The sequence below is a fragment of the Bufo bufo genome, chromosome 1, assembly GCF_905171765.1.
Source record: "Bufo bufo chromosome 1, aBufBuf1.1, whole genome shotgun sequence".
Taxonomy (NCBI): domain Eukaryota; kingdom Metazoa; phylum Chordata; class Amphibia; order Anura; family Bufonidae; genus Bufo; species Bufo bufo.
The window spans coordinates 752001198-752025100 of record NC_053389.1 but is presented as its reverse complement, the minus strand read 5'-3'; the positions used below and the strand labels follow the sequence as shown (position 1 = coordinate 752025100).

At 43.7% G+C, this 23903-nt stretch overlaps 1 protein-coding gene across 1 annotated transcript in view; it reads right to left on the bottom strand.

Annotated features, from left to right (window-relative positions):
* Positions 1–5963: 5963 nt before the first annotated feature.
* Positions 5964–23903, bottom strand: part of KCNIP3 (potassium voltage-gated channel interacting protein 3) — a 161506-nt gene continuing 143566 nt past the window's right edge. Inside the window, 5 exon segments of the mRNA XM_040415785.1 lie at positions 5964–6612; positions 11524–11586; positions 11675–11779; positions 12542–12649; positions 14176–14246. Coding sequence (XP_040271719.1) covers positions 6565–6612; positions 11524–11586; positions 11675–11779; positions 12542–12649; positions 14176–14246 — 395 coding nt within the window. The 3' untranslated portion in view covers positions 5964–6564.

The following is a 23903-nucleotide window of genomic DNA, read 5'->3' as shown; positions in this document are numbered from 1 at the left end:
GGGAAGGTTTCTGGAGCCTGTCAGAAGATGATACCTGCCATGAAGGAGAATGTGTGGAAATTGTATGGTTCCTGTCCTAACAGAGAAGAGTCATTTACCCAACACAAATAAAACATGGATACAGGAAGAGAACAGTTCTAAAATAACCCATCATGTATGAACGTCGAGGAAAAGACCTAGTTATACAATGAACCAATACTATGAAAAGAAGTTTCAAAGAATAAACTGGGACCCAGATAATTCAACTGGTGCACACCGTCCAATGTTGCAGCAGGATTCACTGAAGACTGTTAGTAAATTGTGGCAGTCTTTTGATGTAGATAACCTTTAAATGCAGACGTGTACAGGCTCGGAGCCCAGAATGGGTGTTGGCATTGACTAGTTTCTCCATGAACGGACCCTGGCGGGATGGAGAGTTTACATAAAAATAGTAAACTGAACTATAATCATAGACCATACATTATGCTTAAGGACTTGAATGATATCTTCAGCACCAACTGGAAATGTTGATACATGAAGGAAAAGGCAAGACATCAAATGGATTGTAATGTCCTGATGCTTTTGGTGGGACAAGTAGTTTGAATACGTCTCAGGCCTCATGCACATGGCCATTTTTATACTGAGCTGTAATATAACTCCAAGTCAAATCTATGAGGCCAGTACTGTACCTCCATATCCCTCCAATTGAATGTTTTTTAAAAGTTGTGGCATACTCTATGGCATGCTGATAGAACAGCCCTCTTCTCTCCCAGAAGCATTGGACCTAATGCACTTAGATGGTTTCATATTGATGGATAAAGCATAGCATGACTGGGGGAAGAATTGGAGGGTCATTTATTTCTGGTGACGCAATCTGTGACTTGTCCCCACTCACGCCAGGTCTAAAAAAGTGGGGTGGAAGGGGACAGGCCTGCAGGCCTTTTTCATTTACCATTTTCTACGCTTGTTTTAGGCGTAGAAAAAGATCTAAATGTCTTACATTTGAAGCTGTGGCCGGTGCCTCTTCATAACTTTGGCGGATCCACCGCCAGCACAGGACCTTATTAAGACCAGCGTCTAAAACGCCAGTCTTAATAAATGTGCCCCTTAATATTTAGAGGTGGTCACTGGGTAAGGAGAGAATGTAACAAGGAGATATATATATATATATATATATATATATATATATATATATATATACTGAAGAAAAATGGCGGCTTTAGCTAAATGAAAAAAAAAGTGAGGGTGCACGTTCACAAGGAAAGAGACTTCTTACCCCAGTAATAGATCAGAAAATGAACGGCACTCCTATAGATGATAAAAAATGTCTCCTTTATTCACCCGTGCGGTGCAACGTTTCGGCTCAGCACTAGAGCCTTTTTCAGGGTGAATAAAGGAGACATTTTTTATCATCTATAGGAGTGCCGAATATTTTCTGATCTATATATATATATATATATTCTTGTGGGGCTGCTATAGGACCCAGGTAGAGAGGGGGCCCATTCAAGATTAGTGTTGTACCCATTTGAATGGGTGGTGAGAACTTGCCCTGGAATGTATTGTCCATAGTTACTGACGAGGTTATGAAAATGGATGGAACATCAGGACCTTCACTCCCAGTTAGGAGTGCCTAATTTTTCCTTTGCTGTGTGGCCCCTGCCATTTCAATGATGTACAATCCATATGTGTGTAGTATGTATGGTATTTTATGTAAGTATGAAAATCAAATGTGAGATTTAAGGGACATGTAATGAATACATGAGAATGATGCTTGTGGTAGCTGAACTCGGCTCCATTTCACCTTCCGCTCTCTCAGGATTACCCCATGCCTTTATCAAGAATTGTGCTTTTGTTTGCGAGATGATGGAAACCCTCAACCCCTTTATTCAGTGATGCTACATTTTACGCCAGGTGTATGCACCAAGAAGTACAAATAAAACTCGTACAATTCAAGAACAGTTATAGAAATGATCTTACCATTTTTAATCCCTGTCATCAAAAGAATAAACATGAGTGCACGTTCTGTACAAGAACACTGACATTCAGCCGCTTGAGGACTCCGGTAAGTGGGCAGTGCAAAGGTCATGACAAGCAGGCAAAACAAGGAACAGTTCTGATGTCTTAAAGGGGTTGTCTGTTTTTTGTTTAGACTTGTTTAATGAACCCCAACCTGTTGTTGTACCTTTTACAAAGTTTATACTTATCTGCTGAAGCTCCATTCCAGCCACCTAGGTCCCTGGCGTCCTTCAGCAGTCTTCTGAAAGAAGCTGAAGACTGCTAAAAAGGAGTCAAAGAGCCAGAATGCCCCCCCCCCCCCCTTTCCCATATGTTCTGTCCTGGCATCTCCCTTTTTAGCCTCCTTTTCCTACCCTCCCACCTGCCTTTGTAAAATGCTGTCCACCTGCACGACCACCGAAACACCGGTCCCCTAAACTTCTGTGATCACAAGACCACTCCTCCATTCTAGTGATCAGGGCACCTTTCTAATGTGAAGTAATTTGTAAGTGCTGTATTTATGTAATATTAGAGCCTTGGTCATGTGTTTTTGTGCCTCTGGACAACCTCTTTATTAAGAAGTCCCTGTAAAAACGGTAATAAATGTGCAATATCTTTATTTATATGCATGAGGTGTTGTATTGCTAAAGTTCACTGCTGTTTTAGACAAGGTGTATCCATTACATACATCCTCTACAGCAGGGGTAGGCAACCTCCGGCACTCCAGATGTTGTGAAACTACAACTCCCAGCATGCATACTTCCTCTGCTCTTCTCAGAACTCTCACAGAAAAGAATGGAGCATGCTGGGAATTGTAGTTTCGCAACAGCTGGAGTGCCGAAGGTTGCTGACCCCTGCTCTACAGAGACTTTTACTTAAAGGGAGTCTGTCATAAAAGTTTCACCTTTTTAACCCTTCCCATAGCTTTCTAGCAGCCTTACAGTTAATAAAAACGTTACCTTTATGAGCAATCCTGGACTTATAAAACCGGCAAAAAACATCTTAGTAGCATATGCAAATGAGGGCTCGCAAGTGCCATGGGACGGCGTTACCCTCGTAGGTGCCCAGCTAGCTCAGCCTTATCGTCGCTTCCCCCCGCCCATTCTTTCCCTCTGCCCGCCCATCCTTTCTCTCTGACCGCCCATCTACTTACTTCTTGTTTCGCCGAGATCCCGCGCCTGCGCACTCAGTCCGTCGGCCGGAGCATGCGCACTGCGATGCCCATTCCGTGTACGGCATCACAGTAATTAATGCGCATGCGCCGATGGACCGCCTCCTTTGTGGCGTTTTTGCGCCGACGCATGTGCATTAATTACTGTGATGCCGTACAAGGAATGGGCATCGCAGTGCGCATGCACCGGCCGACGGACTGAGTGCGCAGGCGCAGGATCTCAGCGAAACAAGAAGTAAGTAGATGAGCGGTCAGAGGGAAAGGATGGGCGGGCAGAGGGAAAGAATGGGCGTGGGGAAGCGACGATAAGGCTGAGCTAGCTGGGCACCTACGAGGGTAACGCCGCCCCTGGGCACTTGCGAGCCCTCATTTGCATATGCTACTAAGATGTTTTTCGCCGGTTTTATAAGTCCAGGATTGCTCATAAAGGTAACGTTTTTATTAACTGTAAGGCTGCTAGAAAGCTATGGGAAGGGTTAAAAAAGTGAAACTTTGATGGCAGACTCCCTTTAAAAGGGTTGTCCAGTGCTACAATATTGATTCCCTATCATCAGGATAGGTCATCAATGTCAGATCAGGGAGGTCTGACTCCTGGCACCCCATTGATCAGCTGTTTGAAAAGGTAGCGGAGGTCTTGCAAGCGCTGCCTCGGCTTCAAAATTACCTGCATGTTGTCTCACTTGTAGAGTCAGGGTAATTGCAACTTCTCGTTCCATTCAAGTAAATGGGACAAACACTTGTAATTACAATGTGCCCCTGCTGCAAAGAAGATAACGCATAGCTAATTTGGAAGAGGAAGCAGTGCTCGCAAGAACGCCACTACCTCTTCAAACAGCTGATCGGCGGGGGTGTCGAATGTCAGACCCTCACCAATCTGATATCGATTACCTATACTCAGGATAAGTAATTAATATTGTAGCGCTGCACAACCCGTTTAACATGACTGCTTGGATTTTCTTGAGTACCATATGATATGATGTCTTGACTATCGTATTGCTACCAGTACCACCATCTAATAAGATTTCTTAAATGAAGTCTTTCAGCAGTTTTGACTATGCTAAATTCCTGCCAGCAGTAGGTATGGGCTGGGGAGAGCATGACAAACATACCTTTTGTAGAGCTTTTCTAATCAGGTGTAGTATGACTGTGAAGTTTTATTCAGCTAGATTTCATTCCAGCATGTAGAGGTTCACTGTGAAGTTCTATTAGTTTCCTGCCATAAGCTGTTTTACAGCCTCTCCCCTCTGCTCTGACTGACAGCTATAGAGGTCTCCTGGTTGGATGCAATAGTTGTCTCTCAGATCAGAGGGGGGAGGAGCCGTAAAGCAGCTCAAGGCAGAGAACACTTTAAAGTGAATCCCCACCTCCTGGACACTTGCTGGAGCAAAATCTGGCAAAATGAAACTTCATATTCTCTCTAAGGCTACATTCACACGTCCGTGGTGTGTTGCGGACCCGCAAATTGCGGGTCCGCAACACACCAGCCCTTTACCCCCATAGAAATGCCTATTCTTGTCCGCAAGCTGCAGACAAGAATAGGACATGCTCTATCTTTTTGTGGAGCTGCGGACCCAAAATCGGGGCCGCGCTCCGCAATTGCGGCTGCAGACAGCACACTGTGTGCTGTCCGCATCCATTCCGTCCCCATAGAGAATGAATGGGTCCGCACCCGTTCCGCAAAATTGCGGAACGGATGCGGACACATTTTGCGGATGTGTGAATGGAGCCTTAAGATATGTTTGTACTGCTCTTCCCAGACCCTACTTAGTGGTGTCAGCAGCTTAGCATCATTGAAACTGCTGATGTTTACCTTAGTAAATGCTTGTATTCCTTGTGAAATAACAATTCGACTAACTTAGTCCTCTGCTTTTCCTCATGGAATTGTATGGTCCCTATGTTAAAGGATTGTGTTCCTATGCACTCTGACACCAGCTGTGTAGATACAGTACACTAGTAGTCAATCAATTCATACAGGGGAATGGTTCAGTACAGAGTTCTAAGAAAGGGGGTCCAGAATGTTTGCAAGTACAGTATGTACTAATAAAGACATGGCAGCAATGATGTACCACCAAGGCAGCAGCACTGCGATACTCCAAATGAGGTGTCCCTTGTGCTGATATCAGATTTCATCCACTGCTCTAGTGATTTGAAAAGCTCACATAGACCATTAGCAATACACAGCATCCAACTGTGTGCCATTATATATGGATTTGAAGCCCCCCTAAAATATGCAACATTAAAGTAACTCAATTACTCTGAGAAGTGACCTAGTTATCTTAAGAATCATGTTCCAATTTCTCATCCAAATGCACAGTCTGGAAAAATAAAGAGGGGCTTAAAGGGAGTCCATCAGCAGTTTTGTCGATGCAAAACTGCTGACAGACATCTGTCTCTGCTTTTAATCACTATACTGCTGAGAAAATGAACTTTGGGTGTTGCCCCTGTAAGCGCCTGGAGGCGGTTCCCTTAGACTGCTTTAGGATCAGTGTATAAGACACATCGCGGCCACTCTCCTTTGCTATGTAGTGGTCCTCTGGTTGGATACTACAGCGGTACTCATATCAAGAGGGGAGGGGCTGTGGAAGCGCTGCAGCCTGAGGGCCCTTCCCTCTGCGCCCTTGCAGGACCAGCACCCTTGGGATTCAAAATTGATTTTACAGCACTCCATTGATTAAATGCAGGGAAAGAGCTATGTATCACCTCCTGTGCCCTGCCCCTACTGGTGTCTGTCAGCAGTTTTGCATCAGCAATGATGACCTGTGATAAGTTGGGTTCTATATAGATAATGAATGCTCTGGGTCTTGTAAAGAACATGCACTCAAATACTTGTAATTAGAAGAAAAACATAATGGAAGGCTTAAATATAACAACCATGATATCTGTACCTGGTGAAAACTCTTCCAGTGCCACCAACCGGCAGAGAAAGAGGCCATCATATTACTTTCAGCTAACATAGCGCTGAGGTGTTGAGTGGATTTGGCAGGTTTTCAGGAAGCACATAACGCAGATATCTGCATATAATTAACTGTATTGTTTTTCAAACCATCAAACATATCTCTTGGTTTCTGTGGGGGGTGGGGGAATTGATTCGTTTGTTCCCACATCTGATACAGGCAAGAGTGGCTTTCTGTAAAAATCCCTGATTTAAGAATCCTGGCTCTTGCAGAGATAAATGTGCTTTTTTCAGTAATAATACAAAACAGTCCTTAGAAAGGTGAGTTTGTTATGGTGAGGAATAGGAAGGGATCAGTGCAAACAGGCAGGCAGTAAGTAGGATTGTCTGTTCCCTGGGAGAGAGATTACACCATCCATGGACTGTTGGTGGAGGAAGGAGGGCGGTGGATGTGATCCAGTCTCGGGCATACTCTTTCGGATGGGTCCTTGCTAGTGCTGGCATGGGTGGAATGCAATATCTTCTTCTAGATCACATTTTCAAAGAGCTGCATGGACTTCATAATGTTCTCATCCTGAAAAAAGAAGGAAAAAATACCCATAAAATAAAAAGGATTGAAAATACATCTCTTGTACATTATATTCTGTTTGTCTGTTAACTTGGTCTATAGACGTAAATGCTTGTCCTGCTCTATGGCCAAGAACCAGGATTTGGGGTCCCTCATTCTTGTAAACAGTGATGGTCCCATGCACCTAGTCTATACTAATAATACTGCACACACATGGAATAAAACTGGGGACAACAGAACAAGAGAAGGACTTGGGTATTCTAATGACATGTAAACTAAGGCTACTTTCACACTAGCGGTTTTGCTGGATCCGGCAGGGTTCAGCAAAAACGCTTCCGTTACTGATAATACAACCATCTGCATCCGTATTGAACAGAACCGGTTGCATTATCTTTAACATAGCCAAGACTGTCATATAATAATACTGAGGATAAATGGGAGAGCTTTAAATCCACATTGAGTAATTGCACTAAAAAATGTATTCCTTTAGGTAACAAGTATAAACGGCTAAAATTAACACCCCCCCCTCCCCATGGCTTACAGCTACTGTAAAAAGGGCAATAAAAGACAAAAAAGGGCATTTAAAAAATACTAATCAGAGGGGTCAGCTGGAGCGTTTGAAGATTACAAAGGGCTTAATGAAATCATGGGAAAGGGGGGGGGGGGGGGGTCACTGAAGATAAGGAAAAGGTAGAGTTACTAAATGTTTTTTTTAGCTCTGTATATACAAAAGCAGAGAAAGGAGCTGATATCTGTGGCGCCGGGGCTGTTAGTACATCCAGTAATATACTCACTTGGCTAACTACAGATATGGTACAACATAAGTTAAATAAGGTAAATATGAACAAGGCTCTGGGTCCAGATGGATTACACCCAAGAGTACTTAAAGAGCTCAGTTCAGTCATTGCTGTGCCACTGTTTATAATTTTTAAAGATTCCCTAGGTACTGGTACAGTGCCAAGTGATTGGCGCAAGGTAAATGTGGTGCCCATATTCAAAAAAGGATCAAGGTCCTCCACAGGTAATTATAGACCAGTTAGTTTAAACTTCTGTTGTGAGAAAAATGTTTGAAGGACTCTTAAGGGACTATATACAGGAGTATGTGACTATAAATAATATTATAAGTAATAACCAGCATGGGTTTACAAGGACAGAAGTTGTCAGACTAACCTGATTTGTTTTTATGAGGAGGTGAGTAGTAGCCTGGACAGAGGGGCGGCTGTGAATGTAGTGTTTCTGGATTTTGCAAAGGCTTTTGATACTGTCCCTCATAGATGTTTAATCGGTAAAGTAAGGTCCATAGGATTGAAAACTGGCTGAAGGACCGTGTCCAGAGAGTTGTGGTCAATGATTCCTATTCAGAATGGTCCCAGGTTATAAGTGTTGTACCCCAAGGTGCAGTGCTGGGCCCTCTATTATTTAAGTTATTTATTAATGATATCGAGGATGGGATTAATAGCACCATTTCTATTTTTGCAGATGACAATAAGCTGTGTAGTACTGTACAGTCTATGGAAGATGTCCATAAACTACAAGCTGACTTGAACACTCTGAGTGATTGGGCATCATCTTGGCAAATGAGGTTCAATGTGGACAAATGTAAAGTTATGCATCTTGGTAGTAATAATCTCTGTGCTTCATATGTCCTAGGTGATGTAACACTGGGGGAGTCACTTATAGAGAAGGATTTGGGTGTCCTTGTAGATGATAAATCAAATAACAGCATACAATGTCAATCAGCTGCTTCTAAGGCCACCAGGATATTGTCATGCATTAAACGAGGCATGGACTCGCGGGGCAGGGATGTAATATTACCACTTTACAAAGCGTTGGTGCGGCCTCATCTGGAATATGCAGTTCAGTTCTGGGCACCAATACATAGAAAGGACGCACTACAGCTGGAAAAAGTACAGAGGAGAGCGACTAAACTGATAAGGGGCATGGAGGGTCTTAGTTATGAAGAACGATTAAAAGAATTGAATTTATTTAGTCTTGAGAAGAGACGTCTAAGGGGGGACATGATTATCCTATACATATATATAAATGGGCCATACAAAAAATACGGTGAAAAACTGATCCATGTAAAATGCCCTCAAAAGACAAGGGGGCACTGCCTCTGACTGGAGAGGAAAAAGTTCAGACTCCGGAAGCGTCAAAGCTTCTTTACTGTAAGAACTGTGAATCTGTCAAATAGACTTCCTCAGGATGTGGTCACAGCAGGAACAGTGGAAGGGTTTAAAAAGGGTTTAGATGAATTCTTAAAAGTAAAAAACATTAATGCTTATGAAAACGTGTGGAAATCTGAGTCTCACTACCTTCTGGGATTCGCGTCCCCACCTATCCCTTGGTTGAACTTGATGGACTTATGTCTTTTCAACCGTATCAACTATGTAACGGATTTCTCATGAACACTATTGTAAGTCAATAAGGGATGGATCCGTTTTCTATTGTGTCAGATTGTGTCAGAGAAAACTGATCCGTCCCCATTGACTTGCATTGTGGGTCATGATGGATCCGTCTTGCTCCGCATCCGTGGATGGAAAACAAACCGCAGCATGCTCCGGTTTGCTGTCCGGTATGAAAACAGAATAGAATGCATTTTGGAGCATTCCGTTCTGTTCAGTTACGTTTTGTCCCCATTGACAAAGAATGGGGACAAAACAGAAGTGTGTTTTTCCGGTATTAAGACCCTATGACGGAACTCAATACCGGAAAATATTAACACTAGTGTCAAAGTAGCCTAAGAAGCAGTACTCAATGTCAGGCAGCAGCTGCAAAAGCTAATTAGATATTAGAGTATCTAAAAAGAGAGATTATCCATGATCCTATGTGATATTACCCCATTATAATTCCCTTGCAAGGCCACAACTAATTGCTGGGCTTTAGTTTTTTTGGGCTCCATGCTTTAAAAAGGAGAGCTGGAAATGGTTCAAAGGGGCTGACAATTTTTTTTAATGGAGTGGTAGATGTCATTGATATTGAGGTGCTAGAAAAAAGAGGTACCGTATTTTTCACCCTATCAGACACACCTGCCCATAAGACGCACCTAGGTTTTAGAGGAGGACAATTAGAAAAAAAATATTTTTCATTAAACCTCAGATCAGACCAGCAATCAGACCCCAATAAGACCTCAGATCAGACCCACAATCATACCTCAGCTCAGACCCCAATGTAAATGACCCCCAATCAGACCTCAGATAAGAGCCCCATGCCTCAGATCATACCCCCATGCCTCAGATCATACCCCCATGCCTCAGATCAGATTCCCATGCCTCAGATCAGACCCCCATGCCTCAGATCAGACCCCCATGCCTCAGATAAGACCCCAGGCCTCAGATCAGACCCCATGCCTCTGATCAGAACCCTATGCCTCAGATCAGAACCCCATGCCTCAGATCAGAACCCCATGCCTCAGATCAGAACCCCATGCCTCAGATCAGAACCCCATGCCTCAGATCAGAACCCCATGCCTCAGATCAGAACCCCATGCCTCAGATCAGAACCCCATGCCTCAGATCAGAACCCCATGCCTCAGATCAGACCCCATATGCCTCAGATCAGACCCCCTATGCCTCAGATCAGCATCAGATCAGCCCCCATGCCTAAGATCAGCACCCAACTCAGATCAGCCCCCATGCCTAAGATCAGCCCCCATGCCTCAGATTAGCCCCTATGCCTCAGATCAGCCCCCATGCCTCAGATCAGCCCCCATGCCTCAGATCAGACCCCATGCCTCAGATCAGACCCCATGCCTCAGATAAGACCCCATGCCTCAGATAAGACCCCATGCCTTAGATCAGCCCTCAGCCTCCCAGAGCACATAAAATAAAAGAATCAACTTACCTCTCCAGCTCCGGGCTCACAGGATCCAGTTCTCTTCTTCTTCCTGACGCGGCTGTGCTGTGACCCGATGCGCACAGCGTGAGGTCACAGAGTGTCCTCACGCTGTGCACAGTCACAGCACAGCCAATAGCAGAGGACCAGGAGTACAGAGTCCAGGGAGCGCTGCATTCACCACTTCCCGGTCCTCCGGTACTAATAAGCGATTCCATAATGGAAGCGCTCATTAGTATTAACCCTAAAAGACGCAGTGACATTTCTCCCCCACTTTGGGGGGGGGGGGAGTGTGTCTTATGCAGCAAAAAATATGGTAATCTTATTAACAGCTGACACACGATGTATTCATTCCAATAACTGTAAAAGGTCCCAGGAACATTATGTGTGGATGATAGGGTTTTTTACAGTTAGCCTATGTTCACATGGGTTATACTTGTCTTAAAGAAGCACTCCTACAAAAATGTTTATTCTGTAATCCATTAGAAAGGTACATGTAAACTGTAGTGAAGGTAATCTTCTTACCAGTGACGGTATTTGTGAGTTATAACCTCCCTTCTGAACCTTAGCTGTGTCATGTGACCAACACTCTGATCTCCAACTGACACAGGACAGGAAGTCAGTTACCTCTCTATTCATTCCTGTGAGACTGACCTTGAGGCACCCATAGGAATACATGGAGAAACTGAATTCTTGTCCACACCTAAGATGTGTTATTCAGAGAGACAGCGTGTTAGTCACATGACACAGCTGAGAATCAGAAGGGAGATTATAACATAAAAATACAGTAAGAAGATCACCTTCACTGCAGGACCTTTCTAACAGTTCAGAGAATAGACATTTTTGTGGGAGTTCTTCTTTAAGAAGAACCTGTCACTTCTTCTGACATGTCTGCTTGAGTAACTACTTGCATTCAACATGTAATATCATTTCGGAATGATTTTATAACTAGGTTGTGACATTGCTCTATTAGTCCTGCTAAAAGTTTATACATAAAAGTACAACTGGGTGTTATGAGTCGGTGGTGTGTCCCTGGACAGTCTGACACCGGCAGATGGTAGACAACACTTATGATGAACTAACCTTTTGACAAGTCTCCAAAAATTCATCGATGGTTACTACTCCATCATGATTTCGGTCCATCTTCTATAAGATAGATCAAAATGAAAAGGGTCTAGCATCAAGTGTCAAGTAGGGGAAGCATTCTCTGAAGTAAAGGAAACTTTAATATTACCTGGAAGAACCTCTCCACATGCTCGTTTGGGGCGTCATCTCGTAGCATGGGGTATGTGTAACGTCCCATCATGTCATAGATGGATTTCATTATTGCCAGCATCTCCTAAACATAAAAGAAACGGTCTGCCTTACATCTGCATACATAGATAACATGGAAGCATTACTAGAAGGATACTTCTCATATTCCTTTATATATAGCTTACCTTTAAATTGCATACTACTGTAATCCATAACGTTTTAAATGACCACTCTCCATTTCTTTTTTTAAAGAAGTTTTCTGGGATAGGTCATCAATTTCTGATCGGTGGGTCCAACTCCCGGAAGCCCCGCTGTTCAGCTGTTTGAATGCGACTCTGGTGAGCCCTGCGGCCTCCTCACAGCATACCAAACACAGCGCCATACGTTGCGTAGTGGCTGTGCTTGGTGATGCAACTCAGGCCATTCACTTGAATGGGACTGAACTGCTCATAGTCCATTTGACTGGTGAATGTAACATCACTGGCCTAGGAAGAAGCTGCAGTGCTCACTGAATTGACCTCGTCAGACGCCTGATTGGCGGAGTTGCCGGAAATCAGACCCCCACTAATCACATACTGAATACCTATCCCGAGAATAGGCCATCAATATCTTACTCCCGGAAAACCCCTTTAAAATAAATGAGTGGTTGTCACAGGCCCACCCCTGATGCTGAATTAATCTGTAAATTTCAGGTTCTTGGTTGGCCAGTTTTGAACTGACTTCTTTCTACTAGACAGGTATCTCTGTGGTTAGTAGTTGGAGAAAGGAGTCCAAAAATGTTCTTCTGTAATCCTGATCAATCTCTAATGGTACGGTAGTATTGTCCAGATTATCCATAAAATCTTACCTCCTTGGTAATGTATCCATCCTTATTTATATCATACAGGTTAAAAGCCCATTTTAATTTTTCATGGACAGTCCCTCGTAGTAGAATAGACAGCCCGACCACAAAATCCTGTGAACAGAAGGGGAATAGATGTTACAATGAACACCTATAGTCTTATTCTGTACAGTGCTGTGCACCATGTGGAGTGTAGCATTGTCTTGTACATGAATCACATCATATAACTTGTTAAAGAAGTATCTGTGGCTTCTCTAACTCCCATTCACTTCTATGGGGGTCATAGAACAGCACATCCTGCTCGGCTGTTCCCGTAATTCCGACCACCTCTGACCACCGCATAGGAGGGTTATTCCGATCTCCACCATAAATGGGTCAGATAAGATTAACATTATACACCTCTCCATCAGATATATGGTATATCCTACCATTTTAGCTCTACCTGTGCACCTCTCATCTGAGCTCCTACAACTCAAAGTTTGCATTTAGTACTGGATGTAACTGGAGTAAAAAATGTTATGTACATTAAAATCAATAAAAATGTAAAATTCCGAGGAGTAGTTTGAAGCTCCTGGGCCTCAATGCAGAATCTATAACTCTGTCTCCCACATACCACATAGCAGTTAGAGTGGCAGCACCTCCTAATGTGGTAGGAGGTTTTGCAGGTCCCAGAGGTGTTACCTCTACACCCGCTAAAGCTACACCTTTGGTATTTTTACTGTGAATTTAATTGATAAGTGCATTTTAAATCATACCTGTCATTGTCATATTTTGCATAAATCAGTTATGCAAGTCTTTCTAGGGGAAATGCAGCATCAGCCCCAGCTTCCAGCAGCATGGAAGCCTTGGACCCTTTGATAAACCTCCTCAGTCTCCAGAATTTAACAGTAATGCAATGGACACCTTTGGGGGATTTTTTATGATTGCATTTTACCCATTTTGGGATAAAAATATATTTTTCAATTGGTCTTAAAACGTTCAGCTGTTTCTGAGATACATGGGTTAAACAAATCAGTTTGCAAGCTGGCAGTTTCTGTTTTCTTTGTATCCCATCAGCTGACTGCTCATGTAGATCTCTAATCTCCTGACCTCATAAACACTCAAACTCACAAGAATATGGCTAATATTTTAACCCCTGTAACTCAGAAACGGCTGAATATTTTTAGTGAAGACCAATTAAAAAAATGCTTTTTAGCCCAAAATGGGTAAGATGCAATAATAAAAAATGACAAGGAGGAGGATGAGGGGGTGCAGCTGCAGATTGTCTCTCAGTATTTTAGTTAAACAGTGTAGCTCAAGAGAGACTACCCACTCAGTAGACATGATGAGAGAAAGTATGCAGCTACAAATGAGTGGATGCTATGTACACTGGAAAATAGTGATATCATCATGTTTCTACTATAAATGTTGACTAAATTATATTAAAACATGTTTTTTGATGTTATTATTACATTAAAAGGGGTATTCCCATCTCAAACATTTATGGCACATCCACAGGAGGTCCATCCTGAGATGGGAATAACCTTTAGTATAAAAATTCTACCAGATGAAATAGCCACCAAAGAGCTACATGAGTGCTCGAAATGCTTAGGTTAGGTATACAACATGGGGATAAACAATATTTTAAATCTTTCTCTTACCTCAAACCGAATGGCACCAGTTCTTTCCAAGTCAAAGGCATTAAACAGAAAGTGTGCATACATGGTGGCATCTGCAAAGACAGGAGAACAGGTCATTGTTACAGAATTAAATCATCACTATTATCTTGTGAAGGATACTACATCTCCTTATGGAGAGCTCCTAAGCAGCGTGAGGAGTCTTATAGGCCAGGCAACGATCCTCTGGATTTCTGGGAATGGGGTATGCAAAGGACCCCTTAGCAAGCTCTGCCTCTGATGTCACCAGATGTAAGGTAGCTATCCTATAAGTCAATGTTCAACCTTTAAAACCGTACTCTCTGTTCTGCACTGATGAGGGGCAATCACTGCAGATGAGATACTGGCTTAATATCCAAGTCATGTCTCAAGTCCTGTTTAAAAGGTTGAACATTGACTTATAGGATTACATCTGGTGGCATTAGAGGCAGAGTTTGCTAAGAGCTCATTTTCTTACCCTATTATCTTGTGAAGCACACTTCTGGAGGATGTATTTTAAGGGCTTGGCTACTCCATTTATACAGATGTGGATAAGTCATCAATATGAGATCAGCACCCTGCACCTCCACCGATCATCTGTTTCAGAGTAGCTTCAGAAGTTGGCTCCAGAAATACACAGGTCCATTCACTGTGTAGCGTACTATGCTGGTTACTGCAGTGCTGCACTTACTGCGCTTATTTATTTTATTTTATTTTTTAGAAGGTTGACATCCAAATTCCACAGCCATTTTAAAACTAAAGCTTAGACCTCTAAATGGACTGTCTGTTTTATGAATGGGGTAGGGGGATAAGACATGCTTTAATATTCAAGGTATTATTAGACAGTAGTGAGAAGTATTAATATAAAAAAATAACCAACCAGTAGAGCTCACAAGACCCAGGAGAGGACTTCAGAAGATGCAAAGATGGAAGCTTCCTATAACATCCGTTACATTGGTCTAGGGCAGTGGTCGCCAACCTTTTTTGAACCAAGGACCAATTTCATGCAAGACAATTTCCCCAGGGAACGGGGAGGGGGCGGGAGTTCTGGGGCGGGGCTTATGTTGTGGGCGGGGATTAGGGGGTGCTAGTCGGCCCTGACTAATTAACGCCCATAACAAAACACAAGGTGCATATTAAAATATATAACACTATATAATGACTATATAAACTGACTATGGTCTCTGCTGCACTGGTCTCTGCTGCACTGGTCTCTGCTGCACTGTACCGTATTTTTTGCCTTATAAGATGCACCTAGGTTTTAGAGGAGAACAATAAGAAAAAAAAAAATTTTCCATTACACCTCAGGTCAGACCAGCAATCAGACCCCCAATGTTAATCAGATCTCTACTTACAGCCCTAATCAGACCCCAATGTCAATCAGACCTCAGATCAGACCCCCAATGCCTCAGATCAACCCCCAACCTTTAGCCATCTATCAGCCCCCATGTCAGCCATAAGCCCCCATGTCAGCACCCAGCCCTTATGTCAGCCATCAGCCCACATGTCAGCCATAAGCCCTACATGTTATCCCCCAGCCCTCATGTCAGCCATCAGTCCTTATGTCAGCCTCCAGCGCAAAAAAAAAACACAAAAAAACACTTACCTCTCCTGCTCCTGGACGCCACCGCTCCTCACTATCGCGATCCTCTTCATCCTGCTGTTGGCAGTGTATCGCGGCGCACAGTGTGAGGTCACAGTGCGCCCTCACGCTGTGCGCAGCCCTGCACAGCCGACAGCCGACAGCCAAGCCGAGGACCAGGAAGCGGTGAGTACAGATCCTTCACCGCTTCCTGGTCCTCCTGTACTAATGAAGCGTTTCCATAATGAAAGCGCTTCATTAGTACCGCGTTAAAGACGACGCTGATTGCTGCGGCCCGGCAAACAATCTTCCAGGGCCCGGTCCTGGGCTGCGGCCCGGCGGTTGGGGACCACTGGTCTAGAGGCCTCACAGAGCTGGACACCCCCAATGTCTATAGGACACATTACCACATGGATAATCGTATTGCCAGGGCCTGTCTGGCACCACCAGGAACCATTTGTGGGCTACCCAAAACATATTATTTTTAATCTTTTCTCCTTCCGCCTTAAAGGGGATCTCCAGTTGTAATGATTTTTTAAGCAATTGCCTACCTGCTGAAATAGAAGATTCATGCTTACCTGCTCCACACTGCTCTGGTTCTCCTTGATGCCTCCATTTTCAGGTAAACACACTGTTCACATCCATTGGTGCATGGGCATGGTCCTATACACCTCTCCAATCAGTGACTTGGTTTCACTGAGGCCACATCATTGATGAAGCCAGTGATTGGCTGAAGAGGTGCGTAGGACCATGCCCATGCATCACAGGAAGAAAGGACCAGTAGATGGAGGCAGCACAGAGAACCGGAGCAGCGTGGAGCAGATAAGTATGAATCTTCTGTTTAAGGGTGCATTCACATGACCATATAAATGGATCCGCATCCGTTCCACAATTTTGCGGAACGGGTGTGGACCCATTCATTTCAATGGGGCCCCAAAAGATGTGGACAGCGGCCCGGCAAAAAATTTAGACCGCGGACAAGAATAGGCATTCTCTATATAGCGCCGGCCATGTGTGGTCCACAAAATGCGGAACGTACATGAACGTTATCCGTGTTTTGCGGATCCGCAAAATCCTGTGAATGTAGCCTTAGCAGGCAGGCTGTGGGCACTTGCTTAAAAATCATTATAATCAGGAAACCCCTTTAATGGCAAGAACCTTTTTCGTGGAATGGTCAGAACATGACATCAAAGTAATAATCAACCACCCATTCTATGTAATTATAGTGCACAGTTTTTAAAAAACGGTTTCAATGAATTCTTAAAATTAAATAACTAATGCATATGAAAATATGTAGTCTTACTCCCCTTTTCTAAAATTCACATCCCCAGCTGTCCCTTTTTTGATGGACTTTTTTTTAACTGTCTTAACTATGTAACTATGTAAGGTTGTTTTCACACGACCATGTCCGTTTTACGGACTGAAAACCGCAGATCCGAAAGACATGGAGACCGTCCTGGTGGACCCATTAACTTTAATGGGTCTGCAATTTGCATGTTGCTGTCAGAGATAGGTAATTTCCTATCCTTTGTGGCACAGTTGCACAGACCCGGAGGGGCTTCTGTCTGCTTCTGAGTTTGTTCAGTTGTGCCGCAAAGGATAGGATAGGTTGTGTGAATGCACCCTAACTACATTGAGCAAAAATATAAACGCAACAATTTCGGTTTTGCTCCCATTTGTATGAGCTGAACTCAAAGATCTGAAACATTTTCTACATACACAAAAGACCCATTACTCTCAAATATTCTTCACAAATCTGTCTAAATCTGTGTTAGTGAGCACTTCTCCTTTGCCGAGACAATTCATCCCACCTCACAGGTGTGGCATATCAAGGTGCTGATTAGACAGCATGAATATTGCACAGGTGTGCCTTAGACTGCCCACAATAAAAGCCACTCGGAAATGTGCACAGTTTTGCCTTTATTGGGGGGGGGGGGGGTCCGAAAACCTGGCAGTATCTGGTATGGCCACCATTTGCCTCACGCAGTGCAACAAATCACCGTTGCATAGAGTTGATCAGGTTGTTGATTATGGCCTGTGGAATGTTGGTCCACTCCTCTTCAATAGCTGTGCGAAGTTGCAGAATATTGGCAGGAACTTGAACACGCTGTCGTATACGCCGATCTAGAGCATCCCAAACATGCTCAATGGGTGACATGTCCGGTGAGTATGCTGGCCATGCAAGAACTGGGATATTTTTAGCTTCCAGGAATTGTGTACAGATCCTTGCAATATGGGGCCATGCATTATCATGCTGCAATATGAGGTGATGGTCGTGGATGAATGGCAAAACAATGGGCCGCAGGATCTCGTCACGGTATCACTGTGCATTCAAAATGCCATCAATAAAATGCTCCTGTGTTCGTTGTCCATAACATATGCCTGCCCATTCCATTACCCCACCGCCACCATGGGCCACTCGATTCACAACGTTGACGTCAGCAAACCGCTCACCCACATGACGCCACACACGTTGCGACATCTGTGGCATTGTGCTGTGTGATCAAACTCCACATTTCAGAGTGGTCTTTTATTGCGGGCAGTCTAAGGCACACCTGTGCAATATTCATGCTGTCTGATCAGCACCTTGATATGCCACACCTGTGAGGTGGGATGGATTATCTCGGCAAAGGAGAAGTGTTCACTAACACAGATTTAGACAAACTTGTGAACAATATTTGAGAGTAATGCGTCTATTGTGTATGCAGAATATTTTTCAGATTTTTTAGTTCAGCTCATGCAAAATGGGAGCAAAACCAAAAGTGTTGCGTTTATATTTTTTCTCAGTGTATGTAACTATATCATACTGTATAGTGAAAAGGGAATTGCTGTGTTGCTAAGTTGTCCATCCTAAGGCCCCTTGCAGATGAGCATGACGGATTAGGTCTGGATGCGTTCTGTGAAAAATGCCCGATATTGCAAGCAAATTCATTCAGTTTTGTCTGCGATTGCTTTCAGTTGTTCAGTTTTTTCCAAGCGGTTGCAATGCACACAGGGCCGGCGCTACCATAAGGCAGACCAAGCGGCTGCCTTAGGGCGCGCCCTGCGCAGGGCGGAAGAATGAATGAAAGCTTTTTTTATTTATTTATTTTTTTAAAATTTGCACTTACTTGAACCCGCCCTGGCTGAGTGTGCCGGCCGGCGGCCGCGGCGCTCGTCGTAGTCAGGGCAACAGAACAGATCATTGGATTATGGATACCACCCGACCCGCCCGCGGCCTGCCCCCAGCCTGCGTGTGCGCGGTCAGTGCGGCAGCGGCTGTGCCGGCCGTCGTAGCATCCTGTGAGGAAGCTGCTCCTCTCTCTCAACTTCTGATACTGCTCTACAACAGTGCCCTTCCCCACTGGGCGCCTGCGCTGCTGAACTGACTGCACAGGAGGTACAGTCAGGTCCATAAATATTGGGACATCGACACAATGCTAACATTTTTGGCTCTATACACCACCAAATGGATTTGAAATGAAACGAACAAGATGTGCTTTAACTGCAGACTGTCAGCTTTAATTTGAGGGTATTTACATCCAAATCAGGTAAACGGTGTAGGAATTACAACAGTTTGCATATGTGCCTCCCACTTGTTAAGTAACCAAAAGTAATGGGACAATCAGGTGTTCCATGGCCAGGTGTGTGTTATTCCCTCATTATCCCAATTACAATGAGCAGATAAAAGGTCCAGAGTTCATTTCAAGTGTGCTATTTGCATTTGGAATCTGTTGCTGTCAACTCTCAAGATGAGATCCAAAGAGCTGTCACTATCAGTGAAGCAAGCCATCATTAGGCAGACAAAACAAACCCATCAGAGAGATAGCAAAACCATTAGGCATGGCCAAAACAACTGTTTGGAATATTCTTAAAAAGAAGGAACGCACCAGTGAGCTAAGCAACAGCAAAAGACCCGGAAGACCATGAAAAACAACTGTGGTGGATGACCGAAGAATTCTTTCCCTGGTGAAGAAAACACCCTTCACAACAGTTGGCCAGATCAAGAACACTCTCAAGGAGGTAGGTGTATGTGTGTCAAAGTCAACAATCAAGAGAAGACTTCACCAGAGTGAATACAGAGGGTTCACCACAAGATGTAAACCATTGGTGAGCCTCAAAAACAGGAAGGCCAGATTAGAGTTTGCCAAATGACATCTAAAAAAGCCTTCACAGTTCTGGAACAACATCCTATGGACAGATGAGACCAAGATCAACTTGTACTATGATGGGAAGACAAGAGTACGGAGAAGGAAAGGAACTGCTCATGATCCTAAGCATGCCACCTAATCAGTGAAGCATGATGGTGGTAGTGTCATGGCGTGGGCATGTATGGCTGCCAATGGAACAGGTTCTCTTGTATTTATTGATGATTTGACTGCTGACAAAAGCAGCAGGATGAATTCTAAAGAGTTTTGGGCAATATTATCTGCTCATATTCAGCCAAATGCTTCAGAACTCATTGGACGGCACTTCACAGTGCAGATGGACAGTGACCCAAAGCATACTTGAAAAGCAACCAAAGAGTTTTTTAAGGGAAAGAAGTGGAACGTTATGCAATGGCCAAGTCAATCACCTGACCTGAATCCGATTGAGCATGCATTTCACTTGCTGAAGACAAAACTGAAGGGAAAATGCCCCAAGAACAAGCAGGAACTGAAGACAGTTGCAGTAGAGGCCTGGCAGAGCATCACCAGGGATGAAACCCAGCGTCTGGTGATGTCTATGCGTTCCAGACATCAGGCTGTAATTGACTGCAACAGATTTGCAACCAAGTATTAAAAATGAAAGTTTGATTTATGATTATTATTTTGTCCCATTACTTTTGGTTTCTTAACAAGTGGGAGGCACATATGCAAACTGTTATAATTCCTACACCGTTCACCTGATTTGGATGTAAATACCCTCAAATTAAAGCTGACAGTCTGCAGTTAAAACACATCTTGTTTGTTTCATTTCAAATCCATTGTGATGGTGTATAGAGCCAAAAATGTTAGAATTGTGTCGATGTCCCAATATTTATGGAACTGACTGTATGTCCGACCTGGCATTCAGCCAACCAGGTTGACCCCATGCATGGTGGCAAAGTCCACCCTTGAATATAATAGTCACAATGTATAGTGTAAGTTCTTAGACAGTTACTCCTGTGATGGAGTCAGGACATACAATAGTCCTCTGGATTGTTGTAGGGGTATTAGTTCAGCTCCTAACCTGATGACAAATATAATTGTAGTCAATATGGCAGACTACCTCGACAGTTTTGAAAAGGGGCCTAGATAAGAGAAGATGCCTCAAATGGATTGTGACATTTTTGACAACGGAGAAGAAAACCTTCCCTTGCACTCCCATAGGAATCAATGTATTCCCTTGAACATGAGAAGACTTCTTGCTTCATGAACTTTTCCACCTATGATCCTCTCTACAGGCCACCAAATCCAAGAAGCCGATTATGATTCCTGTCACGTTCATGGATGGGACAACAAAGACCCTCCACCACAGCCAAGGAACTCTGCAACTCCCTGGCCGACAAAGTCAACCTGAAGGACAGATTTGGGTTCTCCTTATACATAGCTCTGTTTGATAAGGTATGATCTCCTGAACCATCGCTCTGAAATCCATTGGACCCACCAGCTGAAATGATTCTGAGGGCCCACCCTCTGTGTATATAGAACCTTAAAGGCCCTGTTTTACTAGAGCTGGGGCCCACCGGAGGATCCTCTGGTGTTCTGGTGGGTCAGACCGACCCTGGCTTCGTGTGAAGTCTTTTAATGTTATAATCAGTCCATGGAAACCAAGTTATCTTGGTTTCCTGCAGTGATAGCTACCACCAGTAATTATAATTTCCATAGGGATTGCTACCTATCTCTGTCTTTTTTTAATGTGTCAGTCTTCACTGCACTTTTGGCATTCTGTTCATAAATAAGGGATCAAGATGATTTTTTTTATATAACTACAACTCCCAGCATGTCCTGTCAATCCGAGGCAAACGTCCCAGAGGAAATGTCTTACCTACTCAATGTGGTGCCTTGTTGTTAGTATACTTCAGTAAAACAAGCACCATTGATTAATGGTTAAGGTCGAATAACCTCTGTAAAGGAACAACACGACCGCGCCGTGTTTTGCAGTCCGCAAATTGCGGATCCGCAAAACACGGATGCCGCCCGTGTGCCTTCTGCAATTTGCGGAACGGAACAGACGGCCCATTATAGAAATGCCTATTCTTGTCTGCAAAACGGACAAGAATAGGACATGATTTATAATTTTTGCGGGGCCACAGAACGGAGCAACGGATGCAGACACGGTCGTGTGAATGAGCCCTTATATAGTGCTAAAATAAAAACCCTATATAGTGCTATAGGACACTACTATACAGTGCCCACATAATACTGTCATACAATAACAAAAAAATGCCACCATACAGTGTCAAATAGTGCTATGTAATGACAAAATAATACTGTAAAATAGTGCAAGAATAACAGTGCTACATAAAGCTAAAATAATAGCCTACCATAAAATAATACCATACCATATCATGCCCACATAATACTACCGTACAGTAAGGCATCTATGACACTGGCTGACCTGTTACATGTGCACTTGGCAGCTGAAGACATCTGTGTTGGTTCCATGTTCATATGTGTCCGCATTGCCGAGAAAAATGATGTTTTCATATATGCAAATAAGCCTCTAGGAGCAACGAGGGCGTTGCCATTACACCTAGAGGCTCTGCTCTCTCTGTAACTGCCGCGTCCTCTGTATTTTGATTGACAGGACCATGTGTGACGACGTTTACACTGCCTGGTGCTGTCAACCAAAGTGCAGAGGATGCAGCAGTTGCAGAGAGAGCAGAGCCTCTATGTGTAATGGTACCGCCCCCGTTGCTCCTAGAGGCTCATTTGCATATGTTAAAACATCATCTCTGCAATGGGGACATATGAACATGGGACCAGGCCCGGCACTATAATAAGGCAGAACAATCGGCTGCCTTAGGGCGCAGAGACAGGGAGTGGAAAAATGAGGGGGGGGGGGGGGGGGCACCAAAATGGAGCTTCGCTTGTGTTGGCAAAAATCCTTGCACCGGCCCTGAATGCACATTGATGCGTTTTTCACGCTCGTGATTAAAAAATTGAAGGTTTACAAACAACATCTCTTAGCAATCATCCGTGAAAAACGCATTGCATCTGCACTTGCTTGCGGATGCGATGCGATTTTCACGCAGCGCCATTCGCTTCTATGGGGCCAGCGTTGCTTGAAAAACGCAGAATATATAACATACTGCGATTTTCACAAAATGCACAAGTGATGCGTAAAAAACATCGCTCATCTACACAGACCCATTGAAATGAATGGGTCCGGATTTAGTGAAGGCGCACTGCGTTCGCATCACGCATTGCACCCGTGCGGAAAACTCGTCTGCAAGGTGCCTAAGCCTTTACTGGTTTACAGTTTATCATCTTTATCAGGCACGTGGTTGGCATAACATCTCCGAGCCACATTTCCAGCCTTATATTATCACCAATCTGTGTCCAGGTGCCTCAGAGTAGACAGAATATTACTTCCTTTACCAGCTGAAGGGCCTTATTCTGCATGAAAGCAATTCTCATCCACCAGTTATTCAGATAAAACCTAATTACCTGCTCAGAGGTCAGGAGTGAAATCCCCCGAGTACATTAAATGAATCTTATACAAAATACTGTTCTTTCTAGATGCGCACAATGTCCTGCTTCACGCATCTCACCTTATTGATCTCATCTTGAATTATGAAGTAAAGAGCATTTCTCTCTTTTTTTCCCCCCAAAGTCAAGTAACATTTCAATTTTTTTTAATGCTCTGAGGGTCAGTAGGTTGGAATTTAATGTGAAAGGGTCGCTTTGTTATTTCCGGTGAAGACCTCCGAGTCCTTTAGCATTTTAGCATTTTTCGTAAAGGTTAACTCCACATTTCCATCAGTTAGTTTATTAAAGGCGTTGTCCCACGAAAAATAGTCTACAGCTTTCAAACCAGCATCTGGATCTGAATACTTTTGTAATTGCATGTAATTCAAATTTTTGTATAGCCACTGTGTTATCCACTGAACGCTATCTGTGTAGCGCCACCTGCTGTTTCCTGAGGTGGATGCACGTGCTAAGTTTCATCCTGTAACTACCACCAGCTGCAGTAGAAAGGACACCCC